At 37.6% G+C, this 21,020-nt stretch overlaps 3 protein-coding genes across 10 annotated transcripts in view; all 3 read left to right on the forward strand.

The window, feature by feature from the left end:
• Nucleotides 1–6,510, forward strand: part of spri (Src homology 2 domain-containing protein sprint) — a 167,036-nt gene extending 160,526 nt beyond the window's left edge. For 7 of the 8 annotated variants that reach the window (XM_028313928.1, XM_028313931.1, XM_028313936.1 and 4 more), the window contains 6 exons: nucleotides 2,954–3,058; nucleotides 3,949–4,134; nucleotides 5,182–5,313; nucleotides 5,459–5,686; nucleotides 5,921–6,137; nucleotides 6,366–6,510. In XM_028313928.1, the coding sequence (XP_028169729.1) occupies nucleotides 2,954–3,058; nucleotides 3,949–4,134; nucleotides 5,182–5,313; nucleotides 5,459–5,686; nucleotides 5,921–6,137; nucleotides 6,366–6,499 (1,002 nt within the window). In that variant the 3' untranslated portion in view covers nucleotides 6,500–6,510. The remainder of the gene's footprint in view (nucleotides 1–2,953; nucleotides 3,059–3,948; nucleotides 4,135–5,181; nucleotides 5,314–5,458; nucleotides 5,687–5,920; nucleotides 6,138–6,365) is intronic. The other variant, XM_028313929.1, reaches the window with a different exon arrangement.
• A 2,432-nt stretch (nucleotides 6,511–8,942) lies between these two features.
• On the forward strand, nucleotides 8,943–12,835 carry LOC114359507 (uncharacterized). The gene is made up of 6 exons (XM_028313937.1): nucleotides 8,943–9,092; nucleotides 9,921–10,091; nucleotides 10,463–10,600; nucleotides 10,915–11,106; nucleotides 11,987–12,120; nucleotides 12,568–12,835. Exons 1-6 carry the CDS (start codon nucleotides 8,943–8,945, stop codon nucleotides 12,833–12,835), a joined length of 1,053 nt encoding a protein of 350 aa, XP_028169738.1.
• A 1,434-nt stretch (nucleotides 12,836–14,269) lies between these two features.
• On the forward strand, nucleotides 14,270–20,968 carry LOC114359524 (GILT-like protein 1). The gene is made up of 5 exons (XM_028313958.1): nucleotides 14,270–14,631; nucleotides 18,613–18,744; nucleotides 19,286–19,459; nucleotides 19,976–20,116; nucleotides 20,725–20,968. The coding sequence occupies exons 1-5, from the start codon at nucleotides 14,557–14,559 to the stop codon at nucleotides 20,851–20,853; spliced, it is 651 nt and encodes a 216-aa protein (XP_028169759.1). The 5' UTR covers nucleotides 14,270–14,556; the 3' UTR covers nucleotides 20,854–20,968.
• Nucleotides 20,969–21,020: the final 52 nt, after the last annotated feature.

Here is a 21,020-nt window from a genome sequence, read left to right on the forward strand (position 1 = left end):
ATCCGTCCACTGCTGAAAATAGGCCTCCCCCAATGCTTTCCATGTTGATCGATTGGTAGCGGCCTGCGTCCAGCGCTTTCCTGCTACCTTTACGATACCCAATACTTAGTTAATATCAATAATTATAATATTTTATTACCCATGCATGGTCCCACAATAAAAATACTTGCAAAATACTTAAGTGAAGAGAATTGAACTGTACCTCTAACACGAAAAACTTTCAACTTCAAATCGTTTGTGTATTCGAATCTCCAACCATCAGAACATAATTATTATGAAAACATTACCAGCGCCCCTGTTTGGACGTGACGTTAAGTGAGCTTAGTATGAGAAATGGTAGCACGAAACTAATTTTGAAAATCGAGATTCTATTCCTTTTAAAATTCAGCTTCTTAGAATATTTACCTACTTATTCTAGTCTAGACATCCTGTTAACCTACTTGAGAAAGAAAACATGCCCTTTAACTATTGTCACGGACCAGTCAGCTGATTGTTTACTGACCTTCATTAAAATTCCTTGTTAATTATTTTGATAACCATATTTATTTTGATAGCCAAATAACAGAATGCAATTATACCAACATTTGTTTGTGTTCTGTTCAAAGTCAATTTAATCAAGTAATACAATAAGGATGTACCAACACGTCTGTCAAAATAATGCATTGTTCAAATCGAAAGATAACGAAATTCGGCGCCAGTTGTTAGGCAAACTTGATAAAAATGCACCGCAGCCTTATAAGGCTGCTTGCATATACACTCGCGAGCAAAACTATGGAATCACTTACATGAAGTTGTTTCCACGCGATCTTGTGTACTAACGAATTTGTTAGTAACAAAAAAAGTGGCACCATTTTAAAGATTAAACTTTTACCTTTAAATTGATACCAAATTCATTTCAATCACACCAGTATTTAAAAAGATATCCCGGCTGATGTGAAGAAGTAAGGAAAAAGACATGTATCAACTGTTATATACGTCGCGATTTGCGGCCTACTTACCCCCTATAAAAGCACGTGTTTAGGGATTTTTGCTTTCACACGTTGATCCGTACACATCTCAGCTTCTTTTGACACTATACCTGGGATTCTACACCTTCAGAAGCAGCACAAATCCTTGCACTATTGCAAGAAAGGCTCAGCCAGCGGGCTGTCGCACGTCAGCTCCACATAAGCCAGTCCTGGGTTTCGAAAGTTTTAAGACGCTTTCGGGAGACTAGTGGCTTTATCCCGAAACCAAGTTCTGAACAGCGCCGGTGCATATCACAAAGGGATGACCGTTTTTTCATGTCAACCTCTCTATGAAATCATCATTTGAGTGGTATCGACGTCCAGCAAGAGCTCAGAAATGTTCGTAGGATAGCTGTTAGCGTGTGGACAGATCGTCTAAGATATAAGCAATAGAATTTGACTCCAAAAAGGCCTGCCACAGGCTCGAAACTGACGGCAGGTCACCGACAAGCACGCTTTCAATTAACTCGCACTTATTTTGATGGGTAGGCGAGTAATGGAGGCGAGTTTTGTTCTCCGATGAATGCAGACTGTGTTTGCAGTGCAGCAGTTGAAGAGGTCGGGTCTATAGGCAGCCTGGGGAGCGATTTGTGCAGTGCTGGTTCGCTGAAACAGTGGCTTATGGGGGTGGCTTGCTCGACTTCCCATCGAGATGTGTACGAGCAAATTGAAAGCGTGCTTATCGGTGACCTGCCGTCAGTTTCGAGCCTGTGGCAGGCCTTTTTGGAGTCAAATTCTATTGCTTATATCTTAGACGAACTGTCCACACGCTAACAGCTATCCTACGAACATTTCTGAGCTCTTGCTGGACGTCGATACCAGTCAAATGACGATTTCATAGAGAGGTTGACATGAAAAAACGGTCATCCTTCTGCGATGTGCACTGGCGCCGTTCAGAACTTGGTCTCGGGATAAAGCCACTAGTCTCCCGAAAGCGTCTTAAAACTTTCGAAACCCAGGACTGGCTTATGTGGAGCTGACATGCGACAGCCCGCTGGCTGAGCCCTTCTTGCAATAGTGCAAGGATTTGTGCTGCTTCTGAAGGTGTAGAATCCCAGGTAAAGTGTCAAAAGAAGCTGAGATGTGTATGGATCAACGTGTGAAAGCAAAAATCCGAAAACACGTGCCTTTATAGGGGGTAAATGGGCCGCAACTCGCGATGTATCGAACAGTTGATACATGTCTTTTTCCTTACTTCTTCACATCAGCTGCGATATCTTTTTAAATACTGGTGTGATTTAAATGAATTTGGTATCAATTTAAAGGTAAAAGTTTAATCTTTAAAATGGTGCCACTTTTTTTGTTACTAACAAATTCGTTAGTACACAAGATCGCGTGGAAACAACTTCATGTAAGTGATTCCATAGTTTTGCTCGCGAGTGTATTATAATATGCAAGGAATAATCTGTCTATATCAATCTATTCAATGTAAGTAGTAGGTAACTTAAATTGCTATATAATTTTCATACCTAAATCCAATAAGTAGTTAAACGACTTCAACAAAGGAGGAGGTTCTCAATTCGGTTGGTATTTTTTATTTCTCAAAGAAAGTTTTTCGCGTCCCCCTTCCAATAACCGGGATATTATGTTTTTCCTGGATCTCAACCTTTCATTCATATCGGTTTATGCCGCTTTGCACTGGATGGAATTCGAATCTTAACTTCGAACTCCTACTATGATGTTAAGATATTCTTCTGATTAAGTTCGTTGCGGGTCCAATGACAGTTTAACTTTCCCCCGGGACAAACTTTACCTTCACTGGTTGGGTTTTTTATTGGCGGTCAAGCTGTGTAGATCCTGGCTATACACAGGAGTTGCAGCGGCCTTCTGTGCAGCAGTAGGAACGACGGGTGGGACTAGTCTCGTAATAGTATATTGGTTTATGTAGGTAGTTTAATTTCACATTTGCCTACAACTGCCAATACTTATTTGAACGTTTATTCCAGGTGATGATGCGCAACATGCGTCAGTTCATGTCTGGGATGAAGAACTACCTCGTCAAGCACGGGGAGAGGGAGTTCGAGAAAGAAGTCGAGAAGGAGAGGCTGAAGGTAATATTGTTTTCTCAGTTATAGTCTATGGCCCAGAACACACGGTGAAACGCAACTGCAACGAAACTGCAACTTCTAGTTACTTTTGAGTTGCTTCAAGTTTCTGCCATAGATTCCATTGAGAGACCACACATGACGCGACCAGTTTGACCAGTTCAAATCGGTTTCAAACTGATCGCGTCATGTGTGGTCTCTCAACGGACGCTATGGCAGAAACTCAAAAGTAACTAAAAGTTGCAGTTTCGTTGCAGTTGCGTTTCACTGTGTGTTCTGGGCCTAAGATCCGAACTATTACTCTTTATTTTAACTTCTTTATCAGATAAGTACCTACTATTTAATTTCTTTTGACGTGGGTTGCACCGACGCATCTTCAGTCAATCCTTGACGTGGAGCATGAATACGTTGACAACTCAAAAATTTCTTATTTTCAGATGGATAGTTATTTCCTGTTTGATAACAAATTAATATTACTTAACATCTTATTGTTACAAAAATTACTATCTACCAATTAAAAAAATCTTGTAGTAAGCTAGATAAAATAAATAGGTTAAGCAATTTTCAGTACTAACTTCCAACATAAAATATAGAGTTTAGCTGAAATGAATGTGGTCTTCAAAAACTTGTTTAGTTGCAAAAAACACGCTGAAACTACATGGCTCACTACATTTATAATTATTTACAGCTAAAACCCATTGATTTATGTAGAGTTTAATTGGGACGTTTAAAGGTTTTAAAGCCTGCTTATTTACAAAAAGATAAAACATCCTGGCTAAAACCCACTGAGTTCTTGAACATCGACGCGACGGGACTGTTAAAATCTGGTTTATATCCTGCTTATTTACAAAAAGGTTGAAACTTCATGGCTTGCTTCATTTATAATTTATATCCAGCTAAAACCCACTGAGTTCCTGAACATCGACGCGATCCTCGAGGGCGTGATGCACCGGCTGGTGGTGCGGCCGCTGCGCGCGCGCCTCTACGCGCTGCTGGCCGGCTGGCACGCGCCCGACGTGCGCCGCCTGCACGCCGCCATCGAGCGCGCGCACCACGCCACGCCGCTACAGCTCGGGGTCAAGGTCAGTCAAAATCAAAATCAAAAATATTTATTCAGTTTAGACCACAAGTGAACGACAAAACGTAGTAAAAAATAAAAAAGAAAAGGTAGCCCTTATTGAGCACTTTACATGTCTCCTTATCTTTTGGGCCCTACCAGCGCTTCGAGACAAAATTCAATAATAAAATTCAATAAAATTCATTTATTTTTGCAAATAGGCTTTTAGAAAGCACTTTTACACGTCCCAATATTAACCCTACCACTGCTTCGGGACAATAAACATATGGCAGTCTTGGCAGTAGTACAAATACGGGGTCAAGGTCGGTCACCTTTACAAAATATCATATTGTGGTAGGCATTTGACATAATGACTGATAACTTATTTATACTGAGCAATCAACAATAAGTTCACATTGTCATGTTGGTATAAATCAACGTGCGTGCATCACGCCACGCCGCTGCAGCTCGGGGTCAAGGTCAGTCACGGCGCATACTGAGCTGATGCCATTTTGGTGCCTGTACCCGTTCTGTTGTCTAGTTTTAGTTATTATCTTGCTGTGTACCTACTTGCATCGAATAAATATTTTTCTTTCTTTCTTTCTTTTTACTTTCTTTCTCTCTCTCTCTCTCTCTCTCTCTCTCTCTCTCTCTTTCTTTCTTTGCAATAGCAGAAAATAGCATATTGTGGTAGTCATTAGATTGACAAAATGAAGATACCTGAACAATCAATAATAACTTAACAACATGTTGGCATAAATCAACGCGCGTGCATCACGCCACGCCGCTGCAGCTCGGGGTCAAGGTCAGTCACGGCGCATACTGAGCTGATGCCATTTTGGTGCTTGTACCCGTTCTGTTGTCTAGTTTTAGTTATTATCTTGCTGTGTACCTACTTGCATCGAATAAATATTTTTCTTTCTTTCTTTCCATCTTTCTTTCTTTCTTTCTTTCTTTCTTTCTTTCTTTCTTTCTTTCAAAATTATAATTAATTACCTCGGCTGATGCCTGCTTGTAATGATAAATACTTGTCATTATACTACTTGCATACACAAATTAATTTTGTTGACAGGAATCCACAAAAGTGCCGTCAGCTGCTGTCCTTGCAGTGATCTCAAAACACTTCCTGAAGATGCAAGAGGCTGACTCCCCGTTGGATAAACTTGAAAACCTCCTCGCTGCCATATCTGTCATGTTCAACGCTGTAAGTATATGTTTTAATATGTCTTTTTTGAACCAGTAATAATTACGATAGTATTTATTTTAGAAAAATAATGAGTTGCATTGTTGCAATAAAAATAAGTAAAAGACCCTCGCATGCCATAATGACACAACTCAATTTTTACCAGATCCGAGGCGAGCGAGCACTAGGCGCGGACGACTTGCTCCCTGTCCTAGCATGGACCGTTGCTCGCTGTAGGCTGGTCTGCGCAGAGCTCGAAGCAGAACTCATGTCGGGACTGCTGCCAGCTGCATTGCTTGCCGGAGAAGGCGGTTACTACTTGACCGCACTGTTCTCTGCTGTAGCCGTGCTGAAGAGACTGGCCCCTGAACCCGGACCGGATAGCGCTACTCCTGTAAGTTACAGTTTTTACTACGTGATATTAGGACCTCTTTTGCACTACTTTTACTTTAGTAGTGTTTATTTCCATGTCAACCAATTTCATTTCATAAAAATAGGGATGATAGTGGAGGAAGAATTAAAACAATGAATAGTAGAGACACTCCTCAAAACAGGAGCTAATCTCACACTTAGCAAGATTTCTTTGTGGTAAAAATGTAGGTTAATTAAAACTTTTTACATCTTCCAGCAGTGGCGTCGTGGCTCAACCGACTGCGGGAACAACGGTGGCGGCGCTGCGGTAGTCCGGGTGGCTTTACCGGACGAGTGCCGCGGGTCCATCCGGCGCGTGGCTCTGCCCTGCCGACCCGGGGCCCGAGCGAGGGACCTGTGCCGGGCCCTGGCTCATGCCGCCGCTATTACCAACCCGCAGGACTATGCGCTGTTTGCGCTACACGACGGACAGGGTGAGTTAACAGAACTTTTCCTTAGAACTCAGGCGCCTGTGCCCTAACTCAGGCCGTATTTACAATATAAACAATGACAAGTCACTATCGTTATGCATGTTTAGAGAATATTTATTTATTTTTTCAATATAAAAATATCTTCAGCAAATACTTCTTATCGTATCCTGTTTCTTTAAACGTGTCCAATTTACATCCGTTACGATAACTAATTTTGTTTGTTTGTTACAGAGACAATGTTGAACGAGAATGATTGTCCACAAGACGTGATGTCAGAAAAGAGCGGCCAGAACTTCATCCTTGCTTACAAGAGGATAGATGCGAAAATCGCATGGCCTCAACAGGCATTGCTTTCTTACCCTTAGGGGGACAGATTTAAAAAGTGACAAGTAATCTCTTAACCTAATTTTACATTGTGAGTTCTAAGACGAATAGGCAGCCAACAAACAGTGCTAAAGCTACTAATAATATCTATTAGTGGAGCTAGCTAAGTTGAATGATCTTTACGATTATTCAAATTAACTTGATTGATTCTTAGCAGTACCCACAGAAGATGTGTAGCCTTAGCCTAAAAATTAAATTCCACAAACATCAAAAAGGTTGTCGACCATGCTCAGTAGAAAAATAAGTGTTGGACGGTACTGTGGTGGAGAAAATCTATATTTTTATCACGTAAATCTAATAAAGTGATATTTTCTACGATATTACGCAACTGATTTTTTAATAACTTCTCATAAGCTTACCTTATTATAAGTACAGCGCTTTTAAGCAGTATTCGAAGCATCGCTAATCAACCTCATGCCTAATGTAATATGTAGCTTTTTTACTCAATAATTAGATTAAGTACCTACCTGATGATTTATCTGACTGAACATTTATTTCGGGTTCTGACTACCCTTTTTTGTACATTTATAATTATAGAGTGTGTATCTTTTCATTGGAGTCGTGTGCAAGTTTCGATGGACATTACAATTTTGTGCATCTATTTTTTAATTTTATTTTTCGCGTAGATTTATTTGACTAAATCTACTGCCTTGAAAAGGTAGTTTTATTTCGAGTGTACCTATGTATGTTCCTAAATTTCGATATGTACACTGAACAAAGTCACCAAATCGTTGTTTTTTAGTTCAAATTTTAGTCGTTCACTAAATTCTTGTTGTTCTAAAAAATTTACTTTTGAAGTATCGGTATTTTACTGTTTAATCTAACTTTTTATGAACTGTGATGTAATTCGTATTAGTAAAGTAAGGATTTTGTATTAATTTTGTATATTCGTAGAGACGTTTCTTAATATAATTTATTTATACGTAAGTTTAAGGCAACTATTTAACACAACGTTAATTAACTGGTGGATAAGTTACAGCGATACAACCGGTTTTATGATCTTAATCTCAAAGATTTCTTTTATATTAACCACACGTATTAGGTTTTACCGAGTGGTCCTAATTTATATTATTATTAATTTTAATCCATTGTGAATTGTTAGTTACTTGGCCAGATCAAGAAGTGTATCAACGTAACTGCTAATAGACAAATAATTTTAAAATAAGCAAAATCAATTAACATAATATTATTATTTCACTGCCATTAATTTTAATTTATGTTCATCACAAAAGACAAATGCAAAATAATTATTTTTGGATGGTTAATTTGTTTATAATATCATAAGTTTTTATTGTAATTAATGAAATAAATAATACATCAGCATTAATTTGATCGCTCAAACTTATTCACCATTAGGGTACGTATTCAGATTAACAGAAACTGCCTTGTCTTTGCCACAGATAATGTTTTTGTAGTATTAAACCAACTGTCTTTGAGTCTTCCTCGCCTATGCTGCTTGGTTGCTAATCTGTGGTAACGTGAGGCTTATAATAATAAGTTTTTGTTGTGAAACACCACACGGAAAAAAATATTATAAAATAATAAACACCCTTTGCTTTATCAATTAATATATTATATTTTTATTCTCCTGCAAAAAATTGTTATCTCTTATTAATAATTACGTGGTTACGTTTAACCATTTTTAGAATCGACAAAAAAAAATAATGCCCGATATTTTGAAATTTTAAGTTGTACCATTTTGTCTCGCATGTGACTAATTTTAGGGGTGTTTATCTCAAACAATTTTTAATATTTTATCTGTAAAAGACAATAAAGTCTTAATCCTTGGAGTTTTACAAAGAACCGAAACATCTGAATATGTCTGGCGCCTGGACGCCATTTTGTATTTATTGCAGTCTGTATGTTAACGTTAGTTATATAACACGTATATTGTGTTTTGATAACATTTTCAGTCATTTGTGAAGAAGTAAAGGAATTTTTACCAAACTCTATTGTATTTTGTTATTTTTAACATTCCTATGATCCTAGATCCATTCCTGAAAATAGTTCTCAGAGTTACTAATTACTCAAAAGTCTACCCTTTTTATGCACCTACACGTTACATGCTAATAAACTGAAAACATTTTGAAAGCAATGATAGCTTGAAATTAAAAACTAATATCTAACTATACTGAAACCTTCTCAGTTGTTAGGTAACTGTTAGTAACTAATATCACTTGCTATTAGATACCTGTAAATACTACAACGTAGAATCTAACACTAAACTTTGCATTAGACACCCTGTATGACGAATGATAAATCTCTTAGGTCAAGACACGATATTGATTTAACAGTGACACCATGACAACAATAGTTTATAAGCAAACTATTGCCTATGTGTAGGTTAAGGAGTGAACTAGAATTAGTTGAAATAATCTTCCGATTCTAAGAAAATAAAGTGTAGCAACCAAACCAAACAAGAAAATGCAGGCAGAATACCTAAAAACCGATCCCTGTCCGTCCTGGGATCCAGTTCGTATCAGATATCCAGTCAGAAAGTTTCCTGAAACAGGAGAGTCCAGCGAAACCATTGGCAGGAGATGGAGGAGTCAGCCGGAGACAATGATGTTCGGGGTAAGTAGGTACTTACCTATGTATCACTCATGTCTGCTTCTTATCAGGATTACGTGGCTTAGGAAGTCTGACCAGACTGTTTATTACCTATTTTCCTACAAAACACAGAGCGTAAGCAGAAACTTTAAGTTCGTGACAGTTTCTAAAATTGCGTTGCGAAGCTAAGCGTTATTTACATACTAAAGCTGAGTTGCACCACCTAACTTTGACCATAACTATAACGATAACCGGTGTTTCTTGTATGGAGCTTGACAGATTTTTGACGTTTGTTAAAGCCAGAGTAAGATAGTGCAACGAATCGGAAATAAAATCGGACGGACCTAAAAATCGGAATTAAAACTGTCAATTATTATGTTACTTTACGTATCCGTCGATAACAGGGGAAAGTCATAGCGAGAAAGCGCTTGGGAGCGTAGGACCGGTTGTGATGACCGTAGGAAATCCTTGCAAGAGACCTATATCCAGCTATGAACGTGTTATGGGGAAGGAAGGCCCGATTTCAAATTACTTAAATACTCGTGCCTACCTATTTTCAGATTTCAATCAATCTGTCAACCATGTTTCGATAAAACGTTATCTATATCTATAAAAGCGAAAGGTGCCGATTGAATGACTCATTCATCACAAAATATCAGAAACTACAAGTGCTAGAAGTCTCAAATTTTGCATGGGGGTTCCTTTTAGAACGTAGGTGCTTACCAAGACGGGATTTTGCAAAACTCAACTCCTAAGGGGGTAAAACGGGATCCACGCGTACGAAGTCGCGGGCGGCCGCTAGTATAAGGAATAGGTAAGACCATAGCTCATTAATTAAATTGGTATTTTCAGAAAGCACCTATAGAAGAAATCAAGAACTACATGAGAGACTACATCATAACTAAAGAGCTGACACAGTCGCAAAGTACGAAGGACTTCGGACGCAAAGCGCCGGAGACGAAGAGGTTCAACAAACACACTTCTTGTACCGAGAATGAGTACATCTACCCTCTTAGCAGAAGAGTAAGTTTATGTATAATAATCAAACGATGTAGGTGAAAATTCTTCTCACACCAGTTTTGAGAGATTGGCAAATATCTGAAAGAGCAGATTGAGTATAAACTAGCCCCTATATTTTCGACAAATGGAAAGTGTACTAAACCATAACTGATTATCTGATGTTTCTACTCGTAGTACTCATCAACATTCTAAATATCTTATGTATTACATAATAATACTACTGCGTACATTACATGAGGAAGGAAAAAAAAATTATTGTTACAATTATTTTTTAAAAAATAAGCGAATTCTTGACACAGACATTCTTGTAAAGCAGAATTCCCACATACTTCGATCATTAAGGAAAACTAATCTAAGTTCAATGGTAATTTCAGCTCGAAGAAAGAGTACCACTATGTTCTGCGCATGCGACTTCGGTGATGAAAACCTCTTACCCTCCACCCACCACCCCTCCAAGATTGGTGACCGACAAGGATCAGTTCAAGCATCCTGCCAGCTTAACACCAGACCCAGTAAGTGTCATAAATTCCTTTCACCAAATAATGAGTAGCAAAAATCTGTAAAAAGAACACAATTTAGCAAGACAGAATGAATCATAGATTATTTCAAAGTTGATAGAGCTAACTGGGTGCCTTTAAAAGAAACAAATGATAGATCTGACTTCTCCACCCAACGTAAAGCGCTTGCGCGATCGCGAGTTCGCGACCCATGACAGTCCACGCGACCTGTCATTGGCCTATGATCGCGCCAGGGATGGCGATCTGCACGCGTTGGTGTGGTTGAGGTCACTTCCTATAATATTACTAACATAAACTCTACATTACAGCTAGAGATCGAGCCCAGCTGGCACAAAGAACTAGAACCTCTAGACACGACACACGAAGGCTTCGAAAAATACCTGGATCCCTACCTGACTACCAGTCGCTTGCACCACCGGCCGTTCACTGCTGATCAGCTCAGTAAGCTATCAGCTTCGAATGACATCATCACTTATTACACGTTTTCTGAAGATCCATGGGTAAGTTAACTCTATGAGCACTGTCCACTGAAACCTATTGACATTTATTTATTTTTACACATACCTAATAATAATATCAGCTCCAACTGAACCTTCTCATGATTTAAAGACTGGCCGGTAATAGCCTTCTTGTAGTTGAAGTACTTAGTAGAGAGGGTTCAGTTGGAGCTGATATTATTATTATTACCATAATCAGAAGTAGACGACCTGTGGCTGAAATGATGATGTTAATTTATTGAATCTTTCTTCCATCTACTATGTAGCCATCCTACACTATACAGAGTCAAGAGTGGTCCAGACCAGAGAGATATACATTTGTTAGAAAGTTAACATTAAGTGAAGGGTATTCAAAAGTATATTTTTGATGGCAATATTTTCGATTTCCCGCGTATTTTTATTTGAAACTAGCTTTCCGCCCGCGGCTTCGCTCGCGTGGAATTTTGTCTGTCACAGAAAAACAATATCGCGCGCGTATTTACTCACCGTTTAGACCTACCCTGGACTACGACAAACATTTTAAAACCAAAATCAGCTCAATCGGCCCAGCCGTTCTCGAGTTATAATCAGACTAACGAACATCAATTCATTTTTATTTATATAGATTATACAAAAAGCGTAAAAACAAGTAATAGTCATATGTATTTATATTAGTAGTTTATAATTTTAAGTGACACATAAGAATATTTTAAACTATAAAACATTTAAATGTTCATTACGTAACTTTTTGTTTTTGTGACATATCTTGTTTTGCCCCTGTACAAGTTAGCTCATCCTTATAAGATCCCACCACCAGTGCTTTCGGTTTTCGGAATCTTGTATAGGTAGGTACTACTCAAAACATTTTAGTATTTTTTTTTACTAAGTTCGAGTATTATTTCAGATCAGAAGACCGAAGCACAAGTCAGAGGAATGGAGACTGCCTCTCAGCAAACAGAAGTCTATCTACGATAGAGAGAAGTTCAAAGAGGGTTTTAGGGAAATCCGCACACACAATAATCCGCAATGGGTACCAGGGTAAACTATTCAATAAAACTGTTTATTTATTGTTTCTCTTTATCTATTGTTAGGTAGAACTAGGACTCTATGGACAGTGACTTAGGAATAAGCGACTCTACAAGTTAGTTTCCCTCCTTACCTTATATCCTGAGCACCAAACCTGTAGTTCATTATTGTTCTTCTTTCTTCTGTAGCAACTGAGGTGTAATGTCTAATCTGATGTGGTGGTCTGATATCGATCAACCTTAATTCAATGTTATTTCTCCAAAAAAAGTCAACAAATTCGAATTCCAATCATAATTTTGGTAAAACCACATGATACCCAGTCCACACAAACAACAATTCAAATTCTTAGTATGTAAGTAGGCTCTTTTCAATGTCTTGTCTTGAAAACCTAATGGTACAATCATTTAATAATTCTCAAAATGAAATATTTTATTTGATTACTAATTTCTTCTTTGGCAGCACATTCCGCACAGAAGTACGAGACAACTATCGCCCTCAGTCAGTCAGGATGCTATCCCACGTGGAACATCTAGAAGAAGACGTGAGGAACTACTACCATCGCTTAGTAGCTGGTCTGCCAACTAACGCTCCTGCAGAATATACCGCTACCTTGAAGAACTATAGATCGGAGACCACGCACATGGGGACAGGCAGGCCTATATGCTCGGCTTTGGACCAACATGTGGAGAAGAATATTAGGTTGGAAAGAAGGAGTATGGCACGATAAATTGTGCAACAAGCATCATAGCATTTAGCTCTTGTCGTAAGCATAAGCTAACTATGTACTTTAAAAGGCTACTGTTAATTAATTGAATAAGAATTACTATTGGTATAATTTCAAACACCTACTCATTATTATTTGTTATTTTATTATTTCATAAGATATTGTATTCAGGTATCTACTTACTTTAGCTTCTTCAGTTAGTTGCTGGAGGTAATGCAATCACATCAAAGGTTGGTTCTAGGTAGGTACTTAAATGCGAACATCCACTAGAAATAATTACCAATTACCTATCTACTAATTAAACCTGTATTGATTATGAAATCAGTAAGGAATAAAATAATACAGCTAACCAACCTCGTTTCATTTTAAAATTATAGACAAGAAGGTAAATAAATATCTTTGAACCGATTTTGATACCGATCTGACGTCACTGTGACATTTTGACAATGTCGCATAATAGTAAACACAAATAAATACTGATTAAAATGGATTATCAAGCCATAAAATATATTATTATCTGCAAAATGGATCAAATATAAAACTAATTCAATCATTAATTGAAGCCAATGAAACAGAAATGGATTTAACATAATGGGCAAAGCAAAACTCATACAAAAATCCAGCAAAATGCTTTCCAAACATAAATGGAAATACTGGTGTTCCTTGTGGTGATAATGGTGATATTCTATGCACTATACTTGATACAGCCTTACTGGATTTTGGTTATATCATTAGCTTTCGCCTATTCTTTGTATGTTCAACTCACCATGATATTTTGACTTTTGGGTAAGTGTGTTTTTCTATAGTTTATAAAGAGGAAAAGATTTGATTGTTTGGTTATATTGAATAGGACCGAAACTACTGGACCGATTTGAAAAATACTTTCACCGTCCGAATCCTGCATTATTTTTGATAAAATAGGCGGTCCTACGGAGTTTTCCCGGTCAGCTAGTGAGTAAATAAACGTTATGAATAAAAGTTTAGATCGGCCTGGGGTTTCGACGAGCCTCTTTGCGGACAAATTATGCCTTATACCTAAAACGGTATAAGAAAACAATGAGTAAAAATGTAGAAATGGTAGAATAAGTGTGCTCACCTGTGAAACAATTATTTCTAAACCTAGAGAGAAATCACGGTTTTGGGGAGTCAGCTGGCTCGAACGTCACAATTTAACGAAAACCATCTTAGTTAAGTTAAACATAAACACATAAATCAAAGGCCACTGACTTAAAACTACTTGGAACTGCTAAAATTTAATTAATTTAGGTAGGTAGATAGTTAATTGGTTTTTTCTTTAGCCTTCATTATCAATAAGTAATGAAGCTACCTACATTTAGAAAATCAACAATTATCCACAAACGTGTTCCGGAATTGGCATTGCTATACTTAAACGGTAAACTTGTACGTCCGTCGCAACTAGTTTGAAATCCTCTATAAATAATTTGCAATGTCTTTTTCAATACTAATGACACATTATAAAATGTCGAAACGTACCAGGTGGTCGGAACTCGCTAGTCAACAGCAAATAATTGTACCATTCACGTGTTTAACTGTTTACACAAATGTTGCAGACAGTTCGCAACCACCACTCGCTTGCTTCACTTGTTTATTTTAGAATAAAAACTTTTTTGAAGAACAAAAAGCGGTGAAAAAAGTAAAAATCCTCTCGAGTGCCAGTGACGTGCGTAAAAGAGTTGCGCGCGCTTTTTTGACAGTAAGACATCATGTTTAAAAAGTTTTTATTTGTGTTTGTTGTGTTTGTCGCTGATGGTTTTGCTACGGGTTACACGCCACAAAAGGTGATTTTATTATTATTTTGATAATTATCATTGTAAGTTCTTCATAATTTTGAAAATAGTATTCTAAAATAATTATTTCACAAGAAACCTCTGTTATTGACACTGAAAGAAATTAATGTAAATGCACGTTGTATGGTTTTACGGCAATACAATGAATGTTATTAAATCATTTTACAGCACGATTATGCAAACAATAGCAGCAATTTACGGTTGATTTTAGTTTCATGTTTGAATGAATACAATCACATTGTATTATTGTATTTAACGTCACTGTGTGCGTTTACCGGTATCCTTTAATAGTGTGGACAGAAAACAAAGTTATGGACTCTTTCTTAGGACTCCTACTTCTAGTTCCTATTTAAATCATACAGGGTGGCCCAGAAGAAAGTTCACTTTTGAAAATTCAAGGAAACGAAAACTGTAAATTTTTGTAGAACTTTAACTATTGCAATTTAAAGGAAATTTAGTGCAATTTATTTTAAAATTTACTTTCTCTCATAAATTTTATCGTACATGTGATTCCCTTGACGTTTACAACATTCGGTCAACATACATCAAAATGTTGGAAAACTTTCATTAGAGTTACCTCGAAATGGATTCAGGATGAATGAATGCTGCAGAGTTTTTGGATTATTAGAGTATACTCTGCTCATAAGGTAACCCCACAAAAATAAGTCTGCTGGAATGAGATTATTAGCGCTTCTTAGAGGCAGTGAGATTTTACCCCTGCTTAATTGGTTTGTTGCAATGAAAGGATGATTAATTTTTGAGAGCGCTATACTGGTAGGCTGAAAAGCTTTTTGATTTCAAAGCTGCAAGATTCGCAAGGCTATGACCTGAGCACTTGATTTCATCAAGATGGGGCTACGTGTCACACTTCAAATGAGAGCATTTATATGGTAAGAGACATGTTCCCACAAAAAAAATAATTTCAGGCAGGGGTGACATCTCCTGGCCCCCAGGAAGCCCTGATCTCATTCCAGAAAATTATTTTTTGTGGTGTTACTTAAAGAATAGAGTGTACTTTTATAATCCAACAACCATGCAGCAACTGAAGCTGAGTATTCGGAAAAAAATTGAAAATAGGTTTCGAGGTAATTCTAACAAACACATTTCAAGATTTTGATGTATGTTGATCGAATGTTGTAAGCGTCAAGGAAATCTCCTGGGCGATGTAATTAAATAAAGTTAAATTTAAAAATAAATTCCATTAAATTTCCTTTAAATTGCAATAGTAAAAGTTCTATAAAAATGTACAGTTTTCGATTCCTTGAATTTTCAAAAGTGAACTTTCTTCTGGGCCACCCTGTACAAGACATTAGGCATAGGCACAAAATATAACAGAAGGTAAACTCATGTATGTACCTCGCTTTGCATACCTCTCTCGCTCGCACGCTCGGCCGTCGCGCTAGGGTTGTCTTGTCATGTGTTGCGTTTATTTCGTTATTGATAGAAAAATGTTACTCTTAATACTATGCAAGAAAGACAATAACAGATATCCACGTATACTTATTTATATTTAGTACGTTATTATAGTAAGAGAAGGAAGTAGGATTTAGTTGAGTGGTTGACACTATNCAAAATTCCACGCGGGCGAAGCCGCGGGCGGAAAGCTAGTAAACAATAATACTGTAAAGTTACATCAAAATCCGTTCAGTAGTTTTTGCGTGAAAGAGCAACAAACATCCAGACATCCAAACTTTCGCATTTATAATATTAGTTGGATAATAGTCACTCAACTAAATACTACTTCCTTCTCGTGTATTTGTTTGTAAACTATTACTATAATAACGTACTAAATATAAATAAGTATACGTGGATATTTGTTATTGTCTTTCTTGCATAGTATTAAGAGTAACATTTTTCTATCTTATCGAAATAAACGCAACACATGACAAGACAACCCTAGCGCGACGGCCGAGCGTGCGAGCGAGAGAGGTAGAGGTACATACATGAGTTTACCTTCTGTTATATTTTGTGCTAGAGCGGTGTCTGTCTATGTGTGCGTGGCTCGAGCGCGTTTAGTATGGAGTTTGTCTTCTGTTATATTTTGTGGCATAGGATTGGATCCAGCATCCCTAAAGTAGTGACAGAATATTATGGATCGCAAGTCAAGCTGGTACTTAGCTATTTATTTATAACTTTATTACTTTATTTACTTTATTTTTATTTCAATAGGATTTTGAGTATTAAAAAACTTAACAAATAACTTCGGCCAAAAACTTTTTATGGTGCTTATTTTGAAGCTTTGTAAGTACTTTCAGGACCGCACAATATCGTTCGTTCGTTCGTTTCGGCCAAATGACGTCCACTGCTGGACAAAGGCCTCCTCCAAGGTTTTCCACAATGCACGGTCCTGCACAATATAAGTTACGATTAACTTACGAAACTTGACTTTTCAGTCCGTAACTATATATTTTAGAGAGATTTTAATATGTAACGGGATGGGACTTCCTTGTAACAAACTGTCCTTAGACATAAAAATGGCCATAAAAACTTTATTTTACCGGTAAGGATATCCGGCACATTAAATTAAAATATAAGTGTCATGTGAAATGGAGAAAGTAATCCACGTCTTTAATTGATTTGGATCATCTGAAAGTGACCAGTAGATAGTATTAATACTTTCTCCTTGAATAATGTGAAAGATTTATAAGTAACTTGCATTTTCAAATCAATTTGTTGTATTTTCATAGTTTCTCATAAAACAATTAGATCGTACACTAATGATCATTTAGGTAATGAATGAGAAATAAATGATGTTTGTAATAATTGTAGACAATAGTCTAGTCAAGTAATGACTTGTGTGAGAATTGTTTTTCTGTTTGTCAATTTGCATGGCAAACGTACAATTTACCGCAGCAACAAACACATATATTGTAAGCTTCTTATTCAGTATGTAATAGGTGCGATTTTGCATCGAAAATATAGACGGGCGATTGTACCTACTTAGAGCCATTATTATTTTTAAAAGCAATCATTCTGGTCAAATAAGCGGAAAGTTATATTTGACAGGAACATACAAAAGTTTTAGCGAGTTATTCGCACTTTGTTATTGTACACAAAACTTGTGAATAGATTATAAGTTTAGCATATAGGTGTTAGATGTTTTACTGTGAATAATATTTAGTCAAGTTTTTTGGGTACAGCAAAAATTAATGCCGAATAATAATAATTAGTTTTCTTTGGCTCTTGGCTTCATTTAAAAATCTATAGCTTTATGAGCATAATACTAACTATGTATTTGACAATGTATGCACATAAGGCATCAAAGTCCTTACAATATAGGTTTGGTCGATACTAGTGCAACTTTCACTGCTCTACTACATCCGAACGAGTTAACCTCGCATACATAAGCAGTGAGAATATAGTTCATATGATATTTAGGTCACATAATCTCAAATCTACGCATGCTGAGCCCACATGAAACTTTATATTGAGGCTTCGATTGCTATGGAATGTTTATAAAAGCTGTAAGTAAAATATTTGTAGAAATTAACATGTTTAGAAATTACTTTAGGAATAACTTGGTCCTGGAAATGTGTAACGACTTGAAAGTAATACGAGTAGCTGATTAACTCTATACCCATAGTAGGATATTTTTCTACAGGTAAGGAAAGGACATAATATCTTTTCTTAAAGGTTATTAAACCTTTTTTGTCACCTGTCATCCGCTTTGCAATGGAGGGAAGTCGAACCTTAATTTCGAACTCCTCCTATGTTCTTCTGATTAATTTCGTTGCGGGTCCACTTTCCCCCGGGACAAACTTGACCTTCATTGGTTGGGTTTTTATAGCGGTCAAGCTGTAGTTCCTGGCTACACAGGAGTTGCAGTGATGGGCACGAGAGGTGGGAATAGTCCCGTATACAGTCAGGGTGATCATTTTCTTCTTTTCAAACCAATACCCGGATACCAATCACCCGGACTGTATGTCAAACCCGGAGCATGTACCCCTTTTAAATGGTTTTTGTGCTTTCCAGCTGTTCATCTCAGTGTACTATGAGAGTCGATGCCCGGACAGCAAGGCGTTTGTGCTGGAGCAGCTGCGGCCGGCGATGAAGCTGCTTTCAGACCACATTATGCTCATGCTAGTGCCGTTCGGGAAAGCAAGGGTGAGTTTCAACTGTAACTTCAATGTTCTAAGAATGTTTGGAAAGTCTAGTCAACTCTAGTCCGATGAGACACTGGTAAACTGCTGTTTTTGCTTCATCATTGTCATAATCATCGACTCATTTATTTTCCACTGTTAGAACACGACCTTCTCTAGCTTAACACAGGACAATTGAGGATTTGATCTGGCCGCTGGCCAAACGGGTTAAGGAGAACCCTAACGCAACAGGCGACACTAACATCCTTTTGCAAATGAGTAAAAATTATTATTCAAAAAAATGTATTCCTGCCGATGAAACAGTTTTAACAAAAATTTACCGTACATATTGTACCTAAAGATAACTCATTACGTAAGTACGAGAAAACATTATGACGTCCACAATGCTATTCGTGACGTATTTGCTGCTCACCTCGTTTGTACAACTTGATCGGAATTTGGCCGTGCGTCTGTGGTCTGATACGGATCATAAGCCTTGATCTTGATAAAATCCATTGACTTTGCGACAATACGACTGACCCATTTTTACGCATTGAATTTTTCAGAGTATAAACCAAGGATACGGTGGTTTCCAATGCCAGCACGGTCCGTCCGAATGCCTGGGCAACGTAGTTCAGAGCTGTGCCCTGGACCAAATGCTGGACCGGACTGACGCCCAGAAAGTGGACTACGTGGCGTGCGAGTTTGAAACATTCGCTGGAGCTAAGGGGGATCTCTCGGTGAGTACGTTAGAACTTTAGACGAGTCTTTTTAGAACTTCTTGAAATCATAATTTGGCATCTTAGGTATTTAGTTGTAAAGCTTTTGGAATGATAAGGTTAGGCTCTAGATATTCTGACCGCAAAACAATTTCTCTAGATCGGTTTTCCCATTTATTACATTCACCATTCATCTTCTTTTATTGTTTGGGCTTAGGGCTTCTAGCTGGATGTTCCGCTAAATATTTTCTTTAAATCTAGATCCCGGATTAATTTAGATTCCGGATTTTTTTGAGTTCAGATATAGCGCAAGTTAAAAGTCGAGCGCTAAAGGCGTAAAGGCGTTGGTTAGATACTTTATTTTAAAAAGGTGTGTCCAAAACCTACCTAAATGTTTATTTCTATCTATCAAAATTACATTTTGCGTAAAGCACTTGTCAGTCCGCCTACGCCAGACGATAGCGGCCAGCGCAATTTGTTTGTGTTGATGACCCATAAATTAATTGATGACGTAACCCATCCCCTGTTTTGTTCCAGTGCGTGCAAAAAGCGAATGTTTCCCCTGACCTAGTAAGGGACTGCATGGCATCAGGCAGGGGAACGGAACTGCAGCTCGACGCGGAGTACCTCACGCGGCTCGTCAGCCCGAAGTTCGTGCCCACGGTCACTATTGATGGGGTGAGTGCTTCATCATTGTTATCATCATCATCATTTTCAGCTTAAAACAGTTCATTGCTGGATGGAAGCTCCAATAGACGCCGAATTCTGAGACCTACAAAATGTTCACGATATTTTATGCGTCATTGATTTATCCTACTTCTAAAAACAAATCCAATGCTTAGTCAAGAATTGTTACCTTTTCTTCGATTTTAACAGTCAATCGCGCTTTATAGTTCTACCTGTAGGGCTTTATATAAAAATAATATAGAAGTGAAGCCCTTGACGAACACTGGTTTAAAATGTCATTTCCATACTAGATGTCAATTTAAACCAGAGTTCAACCAGAGTGACTTTTTGTAATAAGGGACCCCCCTTTGTTTTTTGGAGAGACCTTTATCCATTACCAGCAGCTGATCCCGTTTTACCTCCTTAGGGGTAGAGTTTCATAAAATTCGTTCTTAGTGAGCATCTAAAAGGAACGCCCTTGCAAAATTTGAGACTTCTACCACTTGTAGTTTCTTAGATTTCGTGATGAGTGAGTCAGTCAATCAGTGACCTTTCGCTTTTATAGATATAGATAGATTTGACGTCCATTGATTAAAACTACGATTATTATTTGGTTCCAGATATTCAACCAGCAAATCCAAGACTCCTCGCAAGTGGACCTGGTCGGTACCCTGTGCTCGGTGCTCAAAGAGACTCCAATCTGCGCGCGCCACTACAACTCCATGGCCATGAGATACGTACTCTTCTGATTAAAACACTTTTGTATTTAGATCTAGTTTAATTTCATAGTCTTACAACCAAACTTCACTATAAGAAAATTACACGATGTTGACACTTAAGTTATTAAGAACATTAATACGTTATGTAGTAAGAACTGATACAATTTGTGATTGGTATTGAATGAATCAAAATACGA

This window comes from Ostrinia furnacalis, unplaced genomic scaffold (genome assembly GCF_004193835.3).
Source record: "Ostrinia furnacalis isolate ACB-3 unplaced genomic scaffold, ASM419383v2 OfSCF4444, whole genome shotgun sequence".
NCBI lineage: Eukaryota > Metazoa > Arthropoda > Insecta > Lepidoptera > Crambidae > Ostrinia > Ostrinia furnacalis.

Coding starts and splice junctions, on each gene's coding strand:
- LOC114359507 (XM_028313937.1), top strand. CDS start 8,943: ATGCAGGCAGAATACCTAAAAACCGATCCCTGTCCGTCCTGGGATCCA. Junction 9,093..9,920: donor CGGAGACAATGATGTTCGGG/GTAAGTAGGTAC, acceptor TGGTATTTTCAG/AAAGCACCTATAGAAGAAAT. Junction 10,601..10,914: donor CCAGCTTAACACCAGACCCA/GTAAGTGTCATA, acceptor TCTACATTACAG/CTAGAGATCGAGCCCAGCTG.
- LOC114359524 (XM_028313958.1), top strand. CDS start 14,557: ATGTTTAAAAAGTTTTTATTTGTGTTTGTTGTGTTTGTCGCTGATGGT. Junction 19,460..19,975: donor GAGCTAAGGGGGATCTCTCG/GTGAGTACGTTA, acceptor GTTTTGTTCCAG/TGCGTGCAAAAAGCGAATGT. Junction 20,117..20,724: donor CCACGGTCACTATTGATGGG/GTGAGTGCTTCA, acceptor ATTTGGTTCCAG/ATATTCAACCAGCAAATCCA.